Here is a 13,973-nt window from a genome sequence, read left to right as displayed (position 1 = left end):
GCTCATTTTGCACCTTAATTTGGATATCATTTTTCCTAAACTAGACAAAATATAAAAGTATTTTGCATTCTGAAAAATCTCTTCAACATAAAATCATTCATAATAGCTTTTCCCAAAAGTCCAACCAAACGCACCATTTGTCAATATGAGTTAAGTCAAGAATGATCTTGATATGAGTTGAATTGAATACATGTAACTTAATCTGTATTACATGAAAATGAAATCTTTTGGATGAGACCATTTACCATACCCGGCCCCACTCATTTAACGATTCTACTATAAAGGCATTCTACTATAGAGGCGCACATAACCTAGCCCGCGGAGGCGAAAGAGCAAGGTACATCATACTAAGTCACACCATGGTTGACAATGATGATACTAAGTCACACGACTCACACCATGGTCGATAATGATGATGTGCATACAAGATAAATTCCTGCAAGGCGCATCTCCCCATATAATCATATTCACTGTAAAAATTGTCTAGTGCCGTCTAGTGGCAACTAGACATGCCCTTCTGTTTTGAGATTGAAAAGAATCGACGTTATACATGAATTACGGACAGCCCCTTCCTCAAAATCCAGTGTGACACCAAGTGGAACATGAAGGTGTCATTCTCAAATCCGACTGAGAACAAGCAGCCTCGACGTTCTCGAATTCCGCTCGCCACGTTCGCTGTATAAACTCGCAACTCCACCTTCGCATCATGGAGGGGAAGATGGGATATTTTCATTTACATTGCCGCCTACTAAAATTCCTAACCGATAAAAGCCTCGACAACAAGGTTTTCAATTTCCTAGCACCAGCTCCTGGTCGAAGGATGCCGTAGTCCAAGCTCTGCAGATTCGAGCAAGTCCTCCGCGGCTTTCCTCCATTCGTCGTCCCAGAGCACCAACCTCCGAAAGCGAACTCACCTCGCCGTTTCTTGAGCAGCTCACGGTCTATCCTGTTGAGGACAGGGTCGTCCTTCTTGAACTTCCTGGCGAAGGGCCGGTTGCTGAGGACCATCTTCCGGTAATCTCTGAGGCCGAGCGACCGAGGATGCTGCTTCGGAGGAGTGTCCCAGGTGATGTAGTGGAGGTCGTGGTTGGCGGTGGTGTTCTTGTAGTCCTCAGAGTTGCAGACAAGGGTTTGGAAGTAGCCCTCAGGGGAGGAGACGAAGTTGGCATAATAAAGGAGGAGGGTCCTAGGCAGGTTTTCCCAGCCAGCGATGCAGTACTCGGAGAAAGACCGGGATAGTACCATCCAAGCAGAACCTGTTTTCTCAAAGGCAAGGCAATGTCAACATATCAGACAACAGAAGTAACTTGAAATACGTAGACTGTAAGGCAAAACAAGACTGCTCGTACACACGAGTGCTGATAAAGAATGCAATTCAACTTTTAAGATAATAATAAAAAAAAAAAAAAATTTGAGGCCAATTTGATTGTGAAGGTTCTTCTAATAGTGTATCGATGATGGCATGGAATTAACACATGTTCTGTTATCGTTGAGCACATAATTGGAACGTATCCATCATAGTTTCTTCAGACAACATATAATTGCTCACGTCCGATAAGATTCCAACTCTCATCTTCGCACAATTATGTTCCTCGTTAACTAGTCACGCCATCTCAGCTAAGAGTAGCCCACAGATTCTCTGCAGACACCTCGTGACTGGTCATGGATCAGAAGCAGGTAGCTCCTACATTAAACTCTAAATAAAAATAAACCACTAAACTCTCATTTCCCTCAAACTATAATTGACAAGAGCCGATCACATTGCTCCAAAAGGAGTCTACTCAAGAGGTTTTCTCTCACGTGGCTCCCAAATTAGCCATGAGAAGATATAAATCAGGTCTTGGCACAGTGGATTAGAGAAGGTGCAAAAGGGAAAAAGGATCCAGCAATTTGGCCAGAACAGGAGGAGAAATAGTTCAACCCCAGTTTCATTTGAAAGTTTTGGTGAGTAAATCACATGATCTTGTGCAGTAGTTTGTGTATGATCCAAAGTAGTGGCATTGTCATTGATGGAATAGACTTCCCAAACTTATAGCCACACGGCTTCATGCCGGCCCAATTTATAACCCTGTAAGTTTCACGTGCATTCACGGAACCAATGCCTGCTCTTGGTACCCTGAACATTTTAAACACATTTCTATTGGCCAGAGAGCTATTGAGAATTGAAATGCACCAAATCTGATTAAAAAATTAGAGGTTTCGATTCCTCGGGACTATTACTACATCTATGGACCTGTATGCATTGGAGCAAGCGCAGGATTAATTTAAACAACCAGCAACAGGTTAACCTGGCCACATGGAGATGATGAAAAGCCACAGCAAAAGCGATAAAAAAAAAATCAAGTACATCAAAACGAGAAGGGCCCCCCAACAAATTCACCGCAATCCACCCATTATCTTATTTTAAGTGACTCATTATCTTATGAATACTCACGGTGTGCTTCCTGTCGCTATATGCGTTCACGTGATGGGGATGACATTATCAAAAGAAACTGAAAAGCAGGAGAGATTATCTAAAAGCAAAAACGAAAAATAGGAAAAGAAAAGAAGAGGGTTCAGGGTAAAAACCTGTATAGAGCCTAAAGGCAGTTGGCAGAGTCCTCTGTTTAATTACCCACCACACTTCTGATTTGTTAGTACTGTAAAGTCCAGGATCTATCATGATGGGTTTGGCCCTCTTGTTGCTGCAACAGAAATCACAATCAAATTGATCAAAATTTCTCAATGTCCAAAAAAGTAAGAGAGAAACGAAATGAAATGAAACCGAGGTAATGATCCAACCGCAGAGGAGAAACATGTGCTGCTTACAATTTCCAACCCAAACGACCGCTGTGTTGTATGAAATTGACATCTTTCGGCAGCTCGGAGAAGGCATGTATCAGATCTGAACCAACAACGGAATGGGTCATCAATCAAGCCTCCAGATGAAGAGACGAAGAGGGCAATCCGGAAAATCGATCGGACACGATAAAAAACGAAACTTTGTCACGAATTGGACCCCCGAAATAACTTGCACTCACCATACCATCTTGAGTCACTAGAGGGTAATCGGAGGCGCTGAGGTTGATGAACCAGTCCCACCGGCAAGTCCTCAAGAGCATGGCCATGGCATGCAGGGTCGTCCCCAGCATGGTCGGGCCTCGGTAGGTGACCAGGTTGGGCTTGCCCACCACCCAGACATTGCCCACCAAGCCGAACACCGGCTCCTCGGACACGAATTTCACCACCTCCTGTCGCTCCGACTCCGGCGCACCAGACTCCATGTGGATGAGATAGTAGTTCCCGGGATGGTAGAGCGCCTTCAGCAGGCGCCGGAGCTTCGGGACATCGCCTTGGGACGCGGAGATCAGGTAGGCGAAGGTGACCGGGTAGGAGGCGTTGGTCTTCTGGAGGTTGAAGGCAATGGAGGGCCTGAATCTGGTGATGGGTACGGTGAGTTTAGAGGGGATGCAGAGGAGGGAGAAGACGATGGAGGCCAGCATGAAGCAGGTGACGAGCAGCTTGATCTTCATCATATGAACTTCAAGAACTCCGCAATAGCAGCTTTGGACACAGAGAATAGCAGCTTTGGACACAGAGAGAGAGAGACTTCGATGGTTGGTTAGTGATCTTGTTAGGAGAGAGAGAGAGATAAGATAAAGAGGAAAGGTTGATGAGAAGCGTGTGTTAAGTTCAAGAATTTTTCAGATCTCTGCTCTCCACAAGGTTCCTTGCTTTGAAGGGAAGGACCCCCAAAAGCTCACCCACCATAGGTGTAGGTAGAGAGAGAGACCTCCTCCCTCTTCCTTCTTCTGGGAACTTCAGTGGGCGCGTGAATTTACCATTTTGGGTCTATCGTTGGTGGATGGATGACTGGGACTCTCGACCTTACAGGGACAAAGCTGGAATGGAATCTCTGCTGTGCTGTGGGGAGGAGACGTTCGCCTGACCTCCGACAATGGGGGTGATATGTACGGACCGACGTGGTCGCACCAGCTGCTTATTAGGATGACGACGAAACGAGACTTATGTCCCAGGATGATGAGGTTTCATTTGAGGTGATGGTCTTATGGTCCATCCACGGACGATTTTCTGCGGATTTTATGGTCCGGACCGGTTCGACGTTCATAGGGCCGGCCGGTCCATTCGTGGGACCGGATTTCACGTGGCTTTCCCCAACCCGTCGGTCCGACTCCCCAATTGCAGAATCTTTTTGGGTCGAGATTAAGCAAGGTAGGTGGCTTCTCTGGGAAAATTCCGAACCGTCTCCTGAAGCGAGCACGTTTTCTTGAAGTTCCTCGTGTGTTTTAATTTGTCTCGAACAGCTCCATGGCCCTCGAGCATGCATCAATGACAGTTGGATGTTCGGTCTGACGGCCCATTGTGTAGCCAGCCGCATTTTAAAAGATATCCAAAACTTTTCCATGGAAGAGCCACCGAATGTGGTCTTCTAAACAAATTTATAGTTTTAACATTAATAGTTTCTTTTATCGATTGGACCAAATGACAAAGACATTGTCGAGAAAAAATATGACTTTTCCCGGATGAAATGAAATCAAATTCATGTAATAATAAAAAGATTTTTCATTACTTCACATGGAAATTAAATGGAGCAACTTGATCGAGTGATGGACTAGCACTCACTCCTGTAAAATAACAAATATCCAACGTCAACCATAATATACTTGATTTGGTAGCTAATTGAGAAGAAGAGAGATGCGAGAGCTTTTCGATGTTATAGATCATCATGTAATGTGCCAATAGTGTCAATGAGCTTTCACTATAATACATTGGTCGAGACGAGACACTCATCGCCTCACAAATGACGTCATCATCATTAGGATGGTGTGTCCGTGTCTAACAATAAGGGGTGCCTACTAACCCATGCCACCAAACCAAATATATTGATAGAAATATAAATTTTCACTCTCTTTTGTTATTATAAAAAAATTTCAGATACATATTTACAACCTGTTTTTTGTCATTAAAAATCTTATTACATGTCAAGTGCAATTAGAGTTGTTAAAATTATGATGAATCGATCTACACAAATTCATAACCGCAATGATTTTTTACTAAAATTTTCGATTTTTCATTAGATTTTCCGTGAACTTTTTTTTGTCAAATCTTTTAATTTATTAAGGATTTTTTTTTCAACGTGGCTATTGTGCTGGCATTACCCAGTGCCCATCGCTAATTAAAGAGTAATTCATGTATTGAAAACCGCCGAATTATTTATTTATTTAGTAATTGCTTAACAAATATTCGCGCGGTATTACCGTTTCGCCAAAATCCATTTTAGAGCAAATCTTTTTGTCCTCCCCTTTAATAGCATCTGCCGATGCCATTAATAATTTAATATTATATATCTCCTAGGAGGGAGGAAGGCTCTCCCCATCAGAAGAACACGTGACACCACCTCATTGGCCACGCGTCCCTTGCCCCCAAGTTGCGCGCCGTCCTCATCGTCATCGAGAGGCATCACCTAACTAACCGCCACGTCACTCCTTTCTCTCTCTTTTCGTTTCCTTACTGACAGAGTAAAACTTTTCTTAATAGTCGCAAGTGGAGGCTCGATTTTTTAGGAATATATATATTGTTCATTTCTATATATATTTTCACATTTCTACGTATTAAAATTTTAAAACTAACTAAAATATAAAAATTTAAAATTTTTAAAAGAATAATTAAATTTAAAATTTAAAAATAATAAAAGTATACTCAAATTCTAAATTTTTTCAAAAGCATGATCAAGTTTTAAAACCTATCATAAAAGTGTAATCGGGTCTTAGAATTTTTCAGAAAATGTAATTAAATGAAAGGCTTAATTAGATTGATTTCATAATTTAGAACCTAAATACACTTCACATGAATTTTAAGAATCAATCACACAGCCGACATATTTTAGAATTTAATTACTTTAAAATTTTTAAATCTAATTACGTTGTCGTGACAAGACACCACACTTATTATCCCTTCAAAAACAAAAAGGAAGGACAATAGATGCGACGGGACGGGGTAGACGCGTGGGGCTTCGTATTGTCGTCACGCCCCGCGTGCTTGGCGCGGTATAAAAAAAAAGGTCCGGTGCCTCCGGTTCCGATTCCAAAGGTCGTCGGGGAGTTCACACTCGATTCCGTCGCTCTCGCGCTCTGCTTCTTCTGCTCCATCCGCTCCTCCCTCGAAGCGATAGAGAGGGAGAAAGAGAGAGAGAGAACCGCGCGTTAATGCCGTCTAATCTCCTCGTTCTTGGTTCTGAGCTGTTTTTCCCGTTTTAGCTCGGTCTCCAGCACGTCCCGTCCTGCTCGAGATGATCTTGTCCGTGGGTCGGGGCCTTCGCCTCGGGTCTTGAGGTTCCTTTTTTTTTCCCCGCGAATCTTCTCTCCTCGGCGGATGGATCGGTGGATTTGTGCGCGGGGGCGGAGGAGTCCGCCGATTGTCGTGAAGGTATCGTGTCTCTTGCTGGCTTGCGTTTTGTCGTTCGTGTTCTTGAACCCTTCTTCCGAGCTTGCCGTTCCGAAGGCCAAGCACGTGTTCAACAACCTCGGCGGCGGGCAGCAGCACGCTTGCCGGGCCCTGCGCGATTTAGAGGACTACAAGGCCAAGTGCCAGTACGTGAAGTCGAAAAACCCGTGTTCCTCCCAGGGCTATATCAATTACCTGTACATTTTCTACTGCACGTTCTCGGATTCGCCGATCCTGGGCTACGGTTTCTTGGTACTGTTGCTTGTCGTGCTGTTTTACCTATTGGGGGACACGGCTTCCGAGTACTTCTGCTCCTCCCTCGAGGGCTTGTCTAGGCTGTTGAAATTGTCCCCGACGATCGCAGGGGTTACTCTGCTTTCGCTCGGCAACGGCGCGCCGGATGTCTTTGCCAGCCTCGCCTCCTTCACTGGGAGCGGGACTCAGAGCGTCGGGCTCAACACGGTGTTGGGGGGCGCTTCTTTTGTGACCTGCATCGTGGTGGGGATCATTAGCTTTTTTGTGCACAAAAGGCACTTTCGTCTGGACAAGTCTGCGTTCATTAGGGACGCTTGCTTTCTTATCCTGGTTCTCTTGTTCTTGCTTGCGATCTTAATCAATGGGGAGATCAATCTATGGGGCGCGTTGGGGTATCTGTCGACGTATGTTGCGTATGTGGTCATTGTTTATGTTTCTCATGCCCACTGGCAGAAGAATTCTGACATTGAAGGTGATCTGTGTTTGAGTGATGGAAACGATGATTTGACGTTGCCGATTTTACATGGCTTGGGGAAAGAACGACTTGCTTGTGTGGAGGAAACTCTAGAAGGTGGATGTAAATTGGAACTCGAAAGTCGTTTGCACTGTCGACCATTGGGTTTGTGTCGTTGGTTTCTCCTTATTCTAGAGTTGCCTCTTTATCTGCCTAGGAGATTGACGATACCTGTTGCTAGTGAAGAGAGATGGTCCAAGCCTTATGCAGTTGCTTCCGTCACATTAGCTCCGATTCTCTTGACTGCCCTTTGGAGCTTTCAAGAAGAAAATGCCAGTTTGAATGCTAGGCTAGCAGTCTATGGGGTTGGATTTCTGATTGCAATTTCTCTGGGAGTCGTTGCATTTTGCACTACTGAGTCATCAAACCCACCTAAGCGCTGTCTGTTCCCTTGGCTCGCTGGAGGCTTTGTGATGAGCATAACTTGGAGTTACATTACCGCACAAGAATTGGTGGGTTTGCTTGTTTCTTTTGGATATATAGTTGGGGTGAGTCCTTCTATATTAGGATTAACTGTCCTGGCTTGGGGCAACTCACTTGGAGATTTGATGACCAATGTGACAATGGCCATCAATGGTGGAGCCAAGGGGACGCAAGTAGCATTGTCAGGGTGTTATGCTGGGCCTATCTTCAACATGGTATTTGGCTTGGGATTGTCTCTTGTTGGCGCTTCCTGGCATAATTATCCAGCATCTGTTGCCATCCCCAGAGATCCACTTCTTCTGGAAACTCTGGGCTTTGTGGTGGCTGGGTTGGTTTGGGCACTTGTGGTTTTGCCTACAACGGATATGAAGCTTGGCAGGGTCCTTGCGGGCGGTCTGCTAACTGTGTACATAGTTGCTTTATCTGTTAGGGTGATACAAACAATTGTAACTCCTTAGATCTACCCTTTTATTTGCACTCTTGAGCATTCAGACCCGAGCCCATTACCAGATTCATCTCCGGTAGTTTTTGTACAGGAAGTAATTTTGCCTGTTTATATAGAAATATGTAAATACAGAGTGACCATCTTTTTTTGTCTAGTGCACGGTGCCTCTCTCTCTCTCTCCCTCTCCCTTCCCCTCTAAACGCACAAACAATGAAACAAAGAACTGAAAATTCCACTCGGTAATCCTGGACTTTTGATAGGAAACCAATCGGTTGTCCTTTGACACTACCCTTTTTTTCTGTCATCGTGATATATGTACTTCAGAAGACATAGGTTTATTAATGTACTAATGAGTATATGTCTACATGAATCCAGCGCCATGTACTATATAATCTCCTCTTGCAATCTTGTTTGTCACTTCAGAAATGGTCGAGGGATGTAAATTGGTAATATTTTGTCCGTATAAGCACGGCGATCTTTGTTTCGCTCATATTTTGTCTAAGCAATCTCATTGAGCTGAACAACTCATGACAGGGACTTTAACGTCTTATTGTTGTTTTTATTTGCATTATGACCACAAACGTCTTATTTTAATTTGCGATCAGCAATTTTGTTTCTTATCCAGTTATAGGAGACGGTGAATTTGCTTGGTTTCCAGCTGCACAGTCTTCTGTCTACTAGTGCTTAGAGCTGCTTATTTTTGTCTAGAATGATCTCTCTGTGAAGTTGTTTATGCCATTGGTTTTGTGATAATTCTGTTAAATATACTTTATTTTCTTTTAATAAGGACTGATAACTTATGCATTTCCCATATTTTGGTTGTATTAGGCAATAAGCTGGACATGTTCTTTCAGCGAGAAGCGATCCATTGGACGCTACCTGGAAACAAACAACCTGTCAACACTCGGTTTCTCTTTCTTTGTTTCTTTACTGCCAATATTTCTGCTTCCTCGTCGACCAATTGATCAGGTCTCGTTCAAAGATTTCGTGCTTCCAGTTTTTGCTAGATCATGTTATCAGACCAAGGTCGACCTGTGTAACTCTTATCAGTTGCAGTCCCATTTCAAAATCTATTAAACCAAAATTGACCTCTAGCTCTGTGGCAGTTGCTGGACTAGGTGAGTCTCAGTTTTTTGAATAATGACAATGAATGTGATTTCTACACAGTAAAGCTGGTTCGATATGCCAAGAACAACAGTGCAGAATTTTTCTTTTGGGTGTTCTCCTTGTCAAGTGGCTTAACAACCACAAGATTCGCTTGCAATTAGAGTACGTATTCCCTGATCATAAAAGAGGGTGATTAGAGGTATGTTGAGATTTTATTCCCTTGGAATGTCTAAGATAACCAGGAGTATTTATTTATTTATTTCTTCCACAGGAAATCGTCAGATTTAACAGGAAGACCTAGCCATTCGGTGCATATAGACACGCGATTCAATTCGCATGTTGTCTCGTTTCATTTGCCGTGGTCCTTTTGAATTTTTGTCCATGCGAGCAGTGCAGTGGGATCGGCGCAACGATGTAATGGAGCAACTAATGCAGACGCGACAAACGCCAATTCTCAAAGTTACTAATGGACCAACCGCACCAGTCTTAGTCTTGGCTGAATCTGTTGAAGGTTCCTTGTTAATCATCTAATCCGACAGAGAAAGTTGAGAAAAGCAATTGCGTAAAACGGACCTAACGGACAACACGGAACTATCGACTAGCAAGGCGGCTTGACTTAACTACGTCTCTGGGCTAGTTAAAACCTATTCTCAAGTTGCTGACATGTGGTCCTGAAACAGTAAAAAAGAAAACGGAATTCAAAACTGCAAGTGGCTCCTAATCCATGTCAGGAACTGTCACCGTAAGTTAATCTTCTGTTCTCCGACAACCTTTTTATCTCGGAGAAGAATCGGGGGATGCCACCACCTCGATAGATGCTGAAGGGATTGGCTTTCTTTCTTTTTTCCTTGTCATGGGACACCTTTTGACGCTTCCTAGAGATTCTCGTGGGCAGAGATGGGTGGTTCACGTCAAGTTGGGCCGCTTGCAATGACAATGATGGTTCTTTTGGACCAGCTTGATTGATTAAAGACGGCCTCTTTTGCCTACTCTCCCATCCCTCTGGGGATAAGGCGACCCATTGCTCCTCTCTCAGATTTTTTTCCCCCATTTCTGACGACGGAAAAACGCTTTTGCTCAAACCAAGAAGAAAACAGTGATCTTCAAATTGGACTCTTACTTTAGCTTCTCCTACTTTCTCAGTGGTTTCGGACAATTACATGATGTTGGTCCAGTGATTCCATGGGATTTGCCATACTGCCTAGAAACGGTTCCCGATTTTTAAGGCCCTTCAAGAGGGAAAACTAGACAAGATACGACCGCACCGAAAGCGAGGTTTATTTGGCATATATGCACCTGGAGAGATTGACGAGATCAGTGATTACTTATCAAATCTAGAGGAGAAGATTCTGGATTTAGACGAGAGCTTCACCGAGTGGCCACTGCACAGGACCTAAGAGCTCTTACACCAGAAAAAGTTAGGTGACCCGAGTGGGAACTCCACCAGAAGAACCCTTCACGAGATGGAGGACTTCAGTGCCCAAGCTCATCAGATGAGTAAAAGTTTGGGTTTGGGTCGGTGAAGCCATGGACCGTTTTCTTTCGGTCGGTCCGGAGATTCATTCATTGGTGTTGTCTTGTTCTTCATGAATTCTTGCCATCTCTTGCTTGGCTGGGTCCATGTAGATGATTTCTCCCTGCGTGGGCCTATCGAAATGGGTGATCGACTGTGAAAGTTTCGAAAACGACTTTGTCTTGAGCAGAGTGATCCCAGGAATATGAGAGAGAGAGAGAGAGAGAGAGAGAGAGAGGCTTATCTTGTGCAAAATTCGCATGATCAACATGACTAAAAGAGGCGGCTGCAAGTTGTGGATACAATAAAATGACAATAGCATCTCTAGATGGTGTGTGTTTAGTCCAAATTTGATAGGTCAACGGGCCATATCCTCGTAGCGGCTGCATTTGCACTTATTTATTTGCACCAATAAATAAGTGCAAAAATATTTCACAGTTCATTTCAATTTAATAAACAAATGATAAAGTAGTTAAAAATGTAGATTATACAGAGACAAAGCAGGGTGGACCAGTGTTTTTCTGGGAAGCTTCGCTGCAGATTTTGCGTTAAGTTGTAAATTGTGGTTGCAGTGAATGGCATCTTTAATTTGAACTTTTTCACCCCTTAAACTATCTTGTCATTCACGGGGGAGTATGATTTTTTTGAGAAAGATGTTTCTATTCTTGTCTCTTCTCATCTTACTTCCGTTGTCAGATTAGACACTCGAGTTCTTGAAGAAATGTTGTATGGCCGGCACTCTCGAAAATGACCATTCGGCTATTCAGTAAAGTGCGCCTCGAACCTCTGCGATTTGTCGACCATCGTAGGTCTATAGGTGGCTTGGTTAAGTAAATATAATTTCTGACAACTATACTAGTATAGATTACAAGAAATTATACCGGGTTCTACAAACTTGGAATTGCTCAATTGCCTAAAACTTCATGGAGGACACTCAATTTAGACAAGAAGCAGCAATCATGCTTTCAATAGGCCAAGAAGCTTAGCTAGCCTTAGAAACAGAAAGCACGAGTAAATGGCCAAAAGGCCCCAACCCAGGAACCTATCCAACTTCATTTTCTTCTTTGGCACTACCACAAGCGCCCAGAGCAAGCCACTCATCAGAAAACCCAGAGTCTCATACAGAGAATTGTCTCCAGGAATCTCATAAGAATTTGGGTACTTAGACCATGACTGGAACACCAAGGACAAGCCTAGACCCATCAGCGTATTGAACACCGGCCCCGCATAGCACCCAGAAATTGCGATTTGGATCCCGTCGGCGCCACCATTCATGGCCAAGGCCACATTTGCAATCAGGTCTCCAAGTGAATTGCCCCAGGCTAGGACAGTCAGGCCTAGAATCGAAGGGCTTATCCCAAAGATGATCCCGATCGAGACCAACAGAGAGACCAGCTCTTCGGCGATTATGTATGTCCATGTGACGCTCATCAAGAACCCTGCAGCTAGCCACGGGAAGAGGCATTTCATTGGCGGGTTGGACTTCTTGGTGGTCCCGTATGCAATATTACCGAGAACAAGGCCAATCAGTCCTGCAGTTAGATAAGTGACCGTGCTGCTTCTGAATTTGACATTGTCTCTCTGCGAATTGCACAGTGCTGCTAAGAGAGTCGGGGCTAAAGTCACCGATATAACGGCATAAGGCTTGGACCATCTCTCCTCGTCAACGACTGGGATGGTCAGTTTTCTTGGCAATTGGAGTGGCAGCTCCAGGACTTGCAATAGCTTCATGAAGTAGCTGCAAGTGGGTGAATCGAGAATCAAGAAATGAGATAAAAAGTCATCCTCATTTCTTTGACCACCATTTTCCACCAAAACAGATTTCTCATCATCGACATAACCAAGTAGTGGTATGCCCATCTCTTCAAGATTATCTCTTAGTGCAGAACAGCTATTCAAGATTAGAGAAGCTGAAAAGAGCTTGTTGTTCCTCTGCTTTCGGTAGAAGAGGTGCATGAAGGAGACAGTGCACACATAAACAAAGTAGATTGAAGCAAAGAAGATGGAGCTCCAGAGGTTGATTCTGCCGATGGCTACAATTACAAGGAGAGAAGAAAGTGAGAAGAGAAGGAAGAGAACATCCCTGATAAAGCTTGGCTTGTCGACTGTTATCTCATTATCAGGGCTCATCGATATGCTGATTATCCCAACGACCACACTGGACACAAAAAATGCGCCGCCCAGGACACTGTTTAGGCCAACATCGCCGTCCCCAGTTCTCGTGAAGGACACGATACTGGCAAAAACATCAGGGGCTCCGTTACCAAGGGAAAGAAGGGTAACCCCGGCTATTGTTGGAGATAGCCTCAAGATTCTCGATAAGCCCTCCAAGGAGGGACAGAAGTATTGAGCTGCTGTGCTACCCAATAGATAGAATAAAACAGCAAGCCACAGCAAGAATAGAACATGACCGAGAACTGGAAATCTCCCACAGGTGCAATAGAAGATTTGGAGATAGTTGATGTACCCTTTGTGTCTGCAAGAATCATGGGACTTGGCATACGCGCATTTTGCTTTATAATCCGGGTAATCATCGAGGCTTGTGCAACCGTTGTTGGTTATGTCGCTGAGAAGCCGAGATCGAGAAGCGGCAGCTGCGGGAGGGCTTTCGCTGTTGGATGTGGGGTGAAACTGAAACTGGATTGAGTTCGGGCTGTGTTGGAGCTGGGTTATGAGGTAGAATGAGATGAGGAAGAGGAAGGATGTGTTGAGGAAGATGGAGAGCTTGCTGGGATGATGAGACTTGGTGGTGAGTCTTCTTGGCAGAGCCATCGTTTGGGCTTTACACTGATCAGAGATGGTGGTGTTGGGGACTCAAGTCCATGACTTTTGAGGGGACTTATGGCGGGGCACGGGAAGGGCTGGTCTCCGCTGATAAATGCGGGGGAGGATGTGATGTAGGAGTCTGCAAAATATCAGATATTTGAAATGGCTAATCGGACAAAAACAGTACATACGTAAGGGCGTCTGTATTTTTTTCTCCTCATAAAATCTGAAATTGTCTTGAAATACAGATAATCTAGAGGACTGAAACTTGTACCAAACCCTAAGCTTTTTTCATGTTGTGGTATTTAACAAGAGAGCGGGCACTTGTTAGGGACATTGACTGTATCAAAGAGCACAAAGTAGTAGGAAGATGTATTCCTCAGCAGTAATGTACTAGTAAATGAGTATTTTGGTATAGACTCGATTTTGATTGAGCTTGAAGATTTACTGCACAATATAAGTAGGGAAAGATTATTCACATTTTTTTTTATGACTCGAGAACCGCC

At 44.0% G+C, this 13,973-nt stretch overlaps 3 protein-coding genes across 3 annotated transcripts; 1 reads left to right on the top strand and 2 right to left on the bottom strand.

The window, feature by feature from the left end:
• Positions 1-400: 400 nt before the first annotated feature.
• LOC104443330 (beta-glucuronosyltransferase GlcAT14A) lies at positions 401-3,998 on the bottom strand. The gene is made up of 4 exons (XM_010056672.3): positions 3,026-3,998; positions 2,809-2,884; positions 2,569-2,684; positions 401-1,256 (listed from the first exon to the last, which is right to left on the bottom strand). Exons 1-4 carry the CDS (start codon positions 3,513-3,515, stop codon positions 730-732), a joined length of 1,209 nt encoding a protein of 402 aa, XP_010054974.2. The 5' UTR covers positions 3,516-3,998; the 3' UTR covers positions 401-729.
• A 2,016-nt stretch (positions 3,999-6,014) lies between these two features.
• LOC104443324 (cation/calcium exchanger 2) lies at positions 6,015-8,235 on the top strand. Its single transcript, XM_010056660.3, has one exon. It carries the CDS (start codon positions 6,373-6,375, stop codon positions 8,092-8,094), a length of 1,722 nt encoding a protein of 573 aa, XP_010054962.2. The 5' UTR covers positions 6,015-6,372; the 3' UTR covers positions 8,095-8,235.
• A 3,284-nt stretch (positions 8,236-11,519) lies between these two features.
• LOC104443315 (cation/calcium exchanger 1) lies at positions 11,520-13,580 on the bottom strand. The gene has a single exon (XM_010056647.3). It carries the CDS (start codon positions 13,471-13,473, stop codon positions 11,659-11,661), a length of 1,815 nt encoding a protein of 604 aa, XP_010054949.2. The 5' UTR covers positions 13,474-13,580; the 3' UTR covers positions 11,520-11,658.
• Between the last annotated feature and the right edge of the window lie 393 nt (positions 13,581-13,973).

The sequence above is a fragment of the Eucalyptus grandis genome, chromosome 1, assembly GCF_016545825.1.
Source record: "Eucalyptus grandis isolate ANBG69807.140 chromosome 1, ASM1654582v1, whole genome shotgun sequence".
Lineage (NCBI taxonomy): Eukaryota > Viridiplantae > Streptophyta > Magnoliopsida > Myrtales > Myrtaceae > Eucalyptus > Eucalyptus grandis.
Note: the sequence above shows the minus strand (reverse complement) of the source record. Positions and strands in the feature narration are given on the sequence as shown.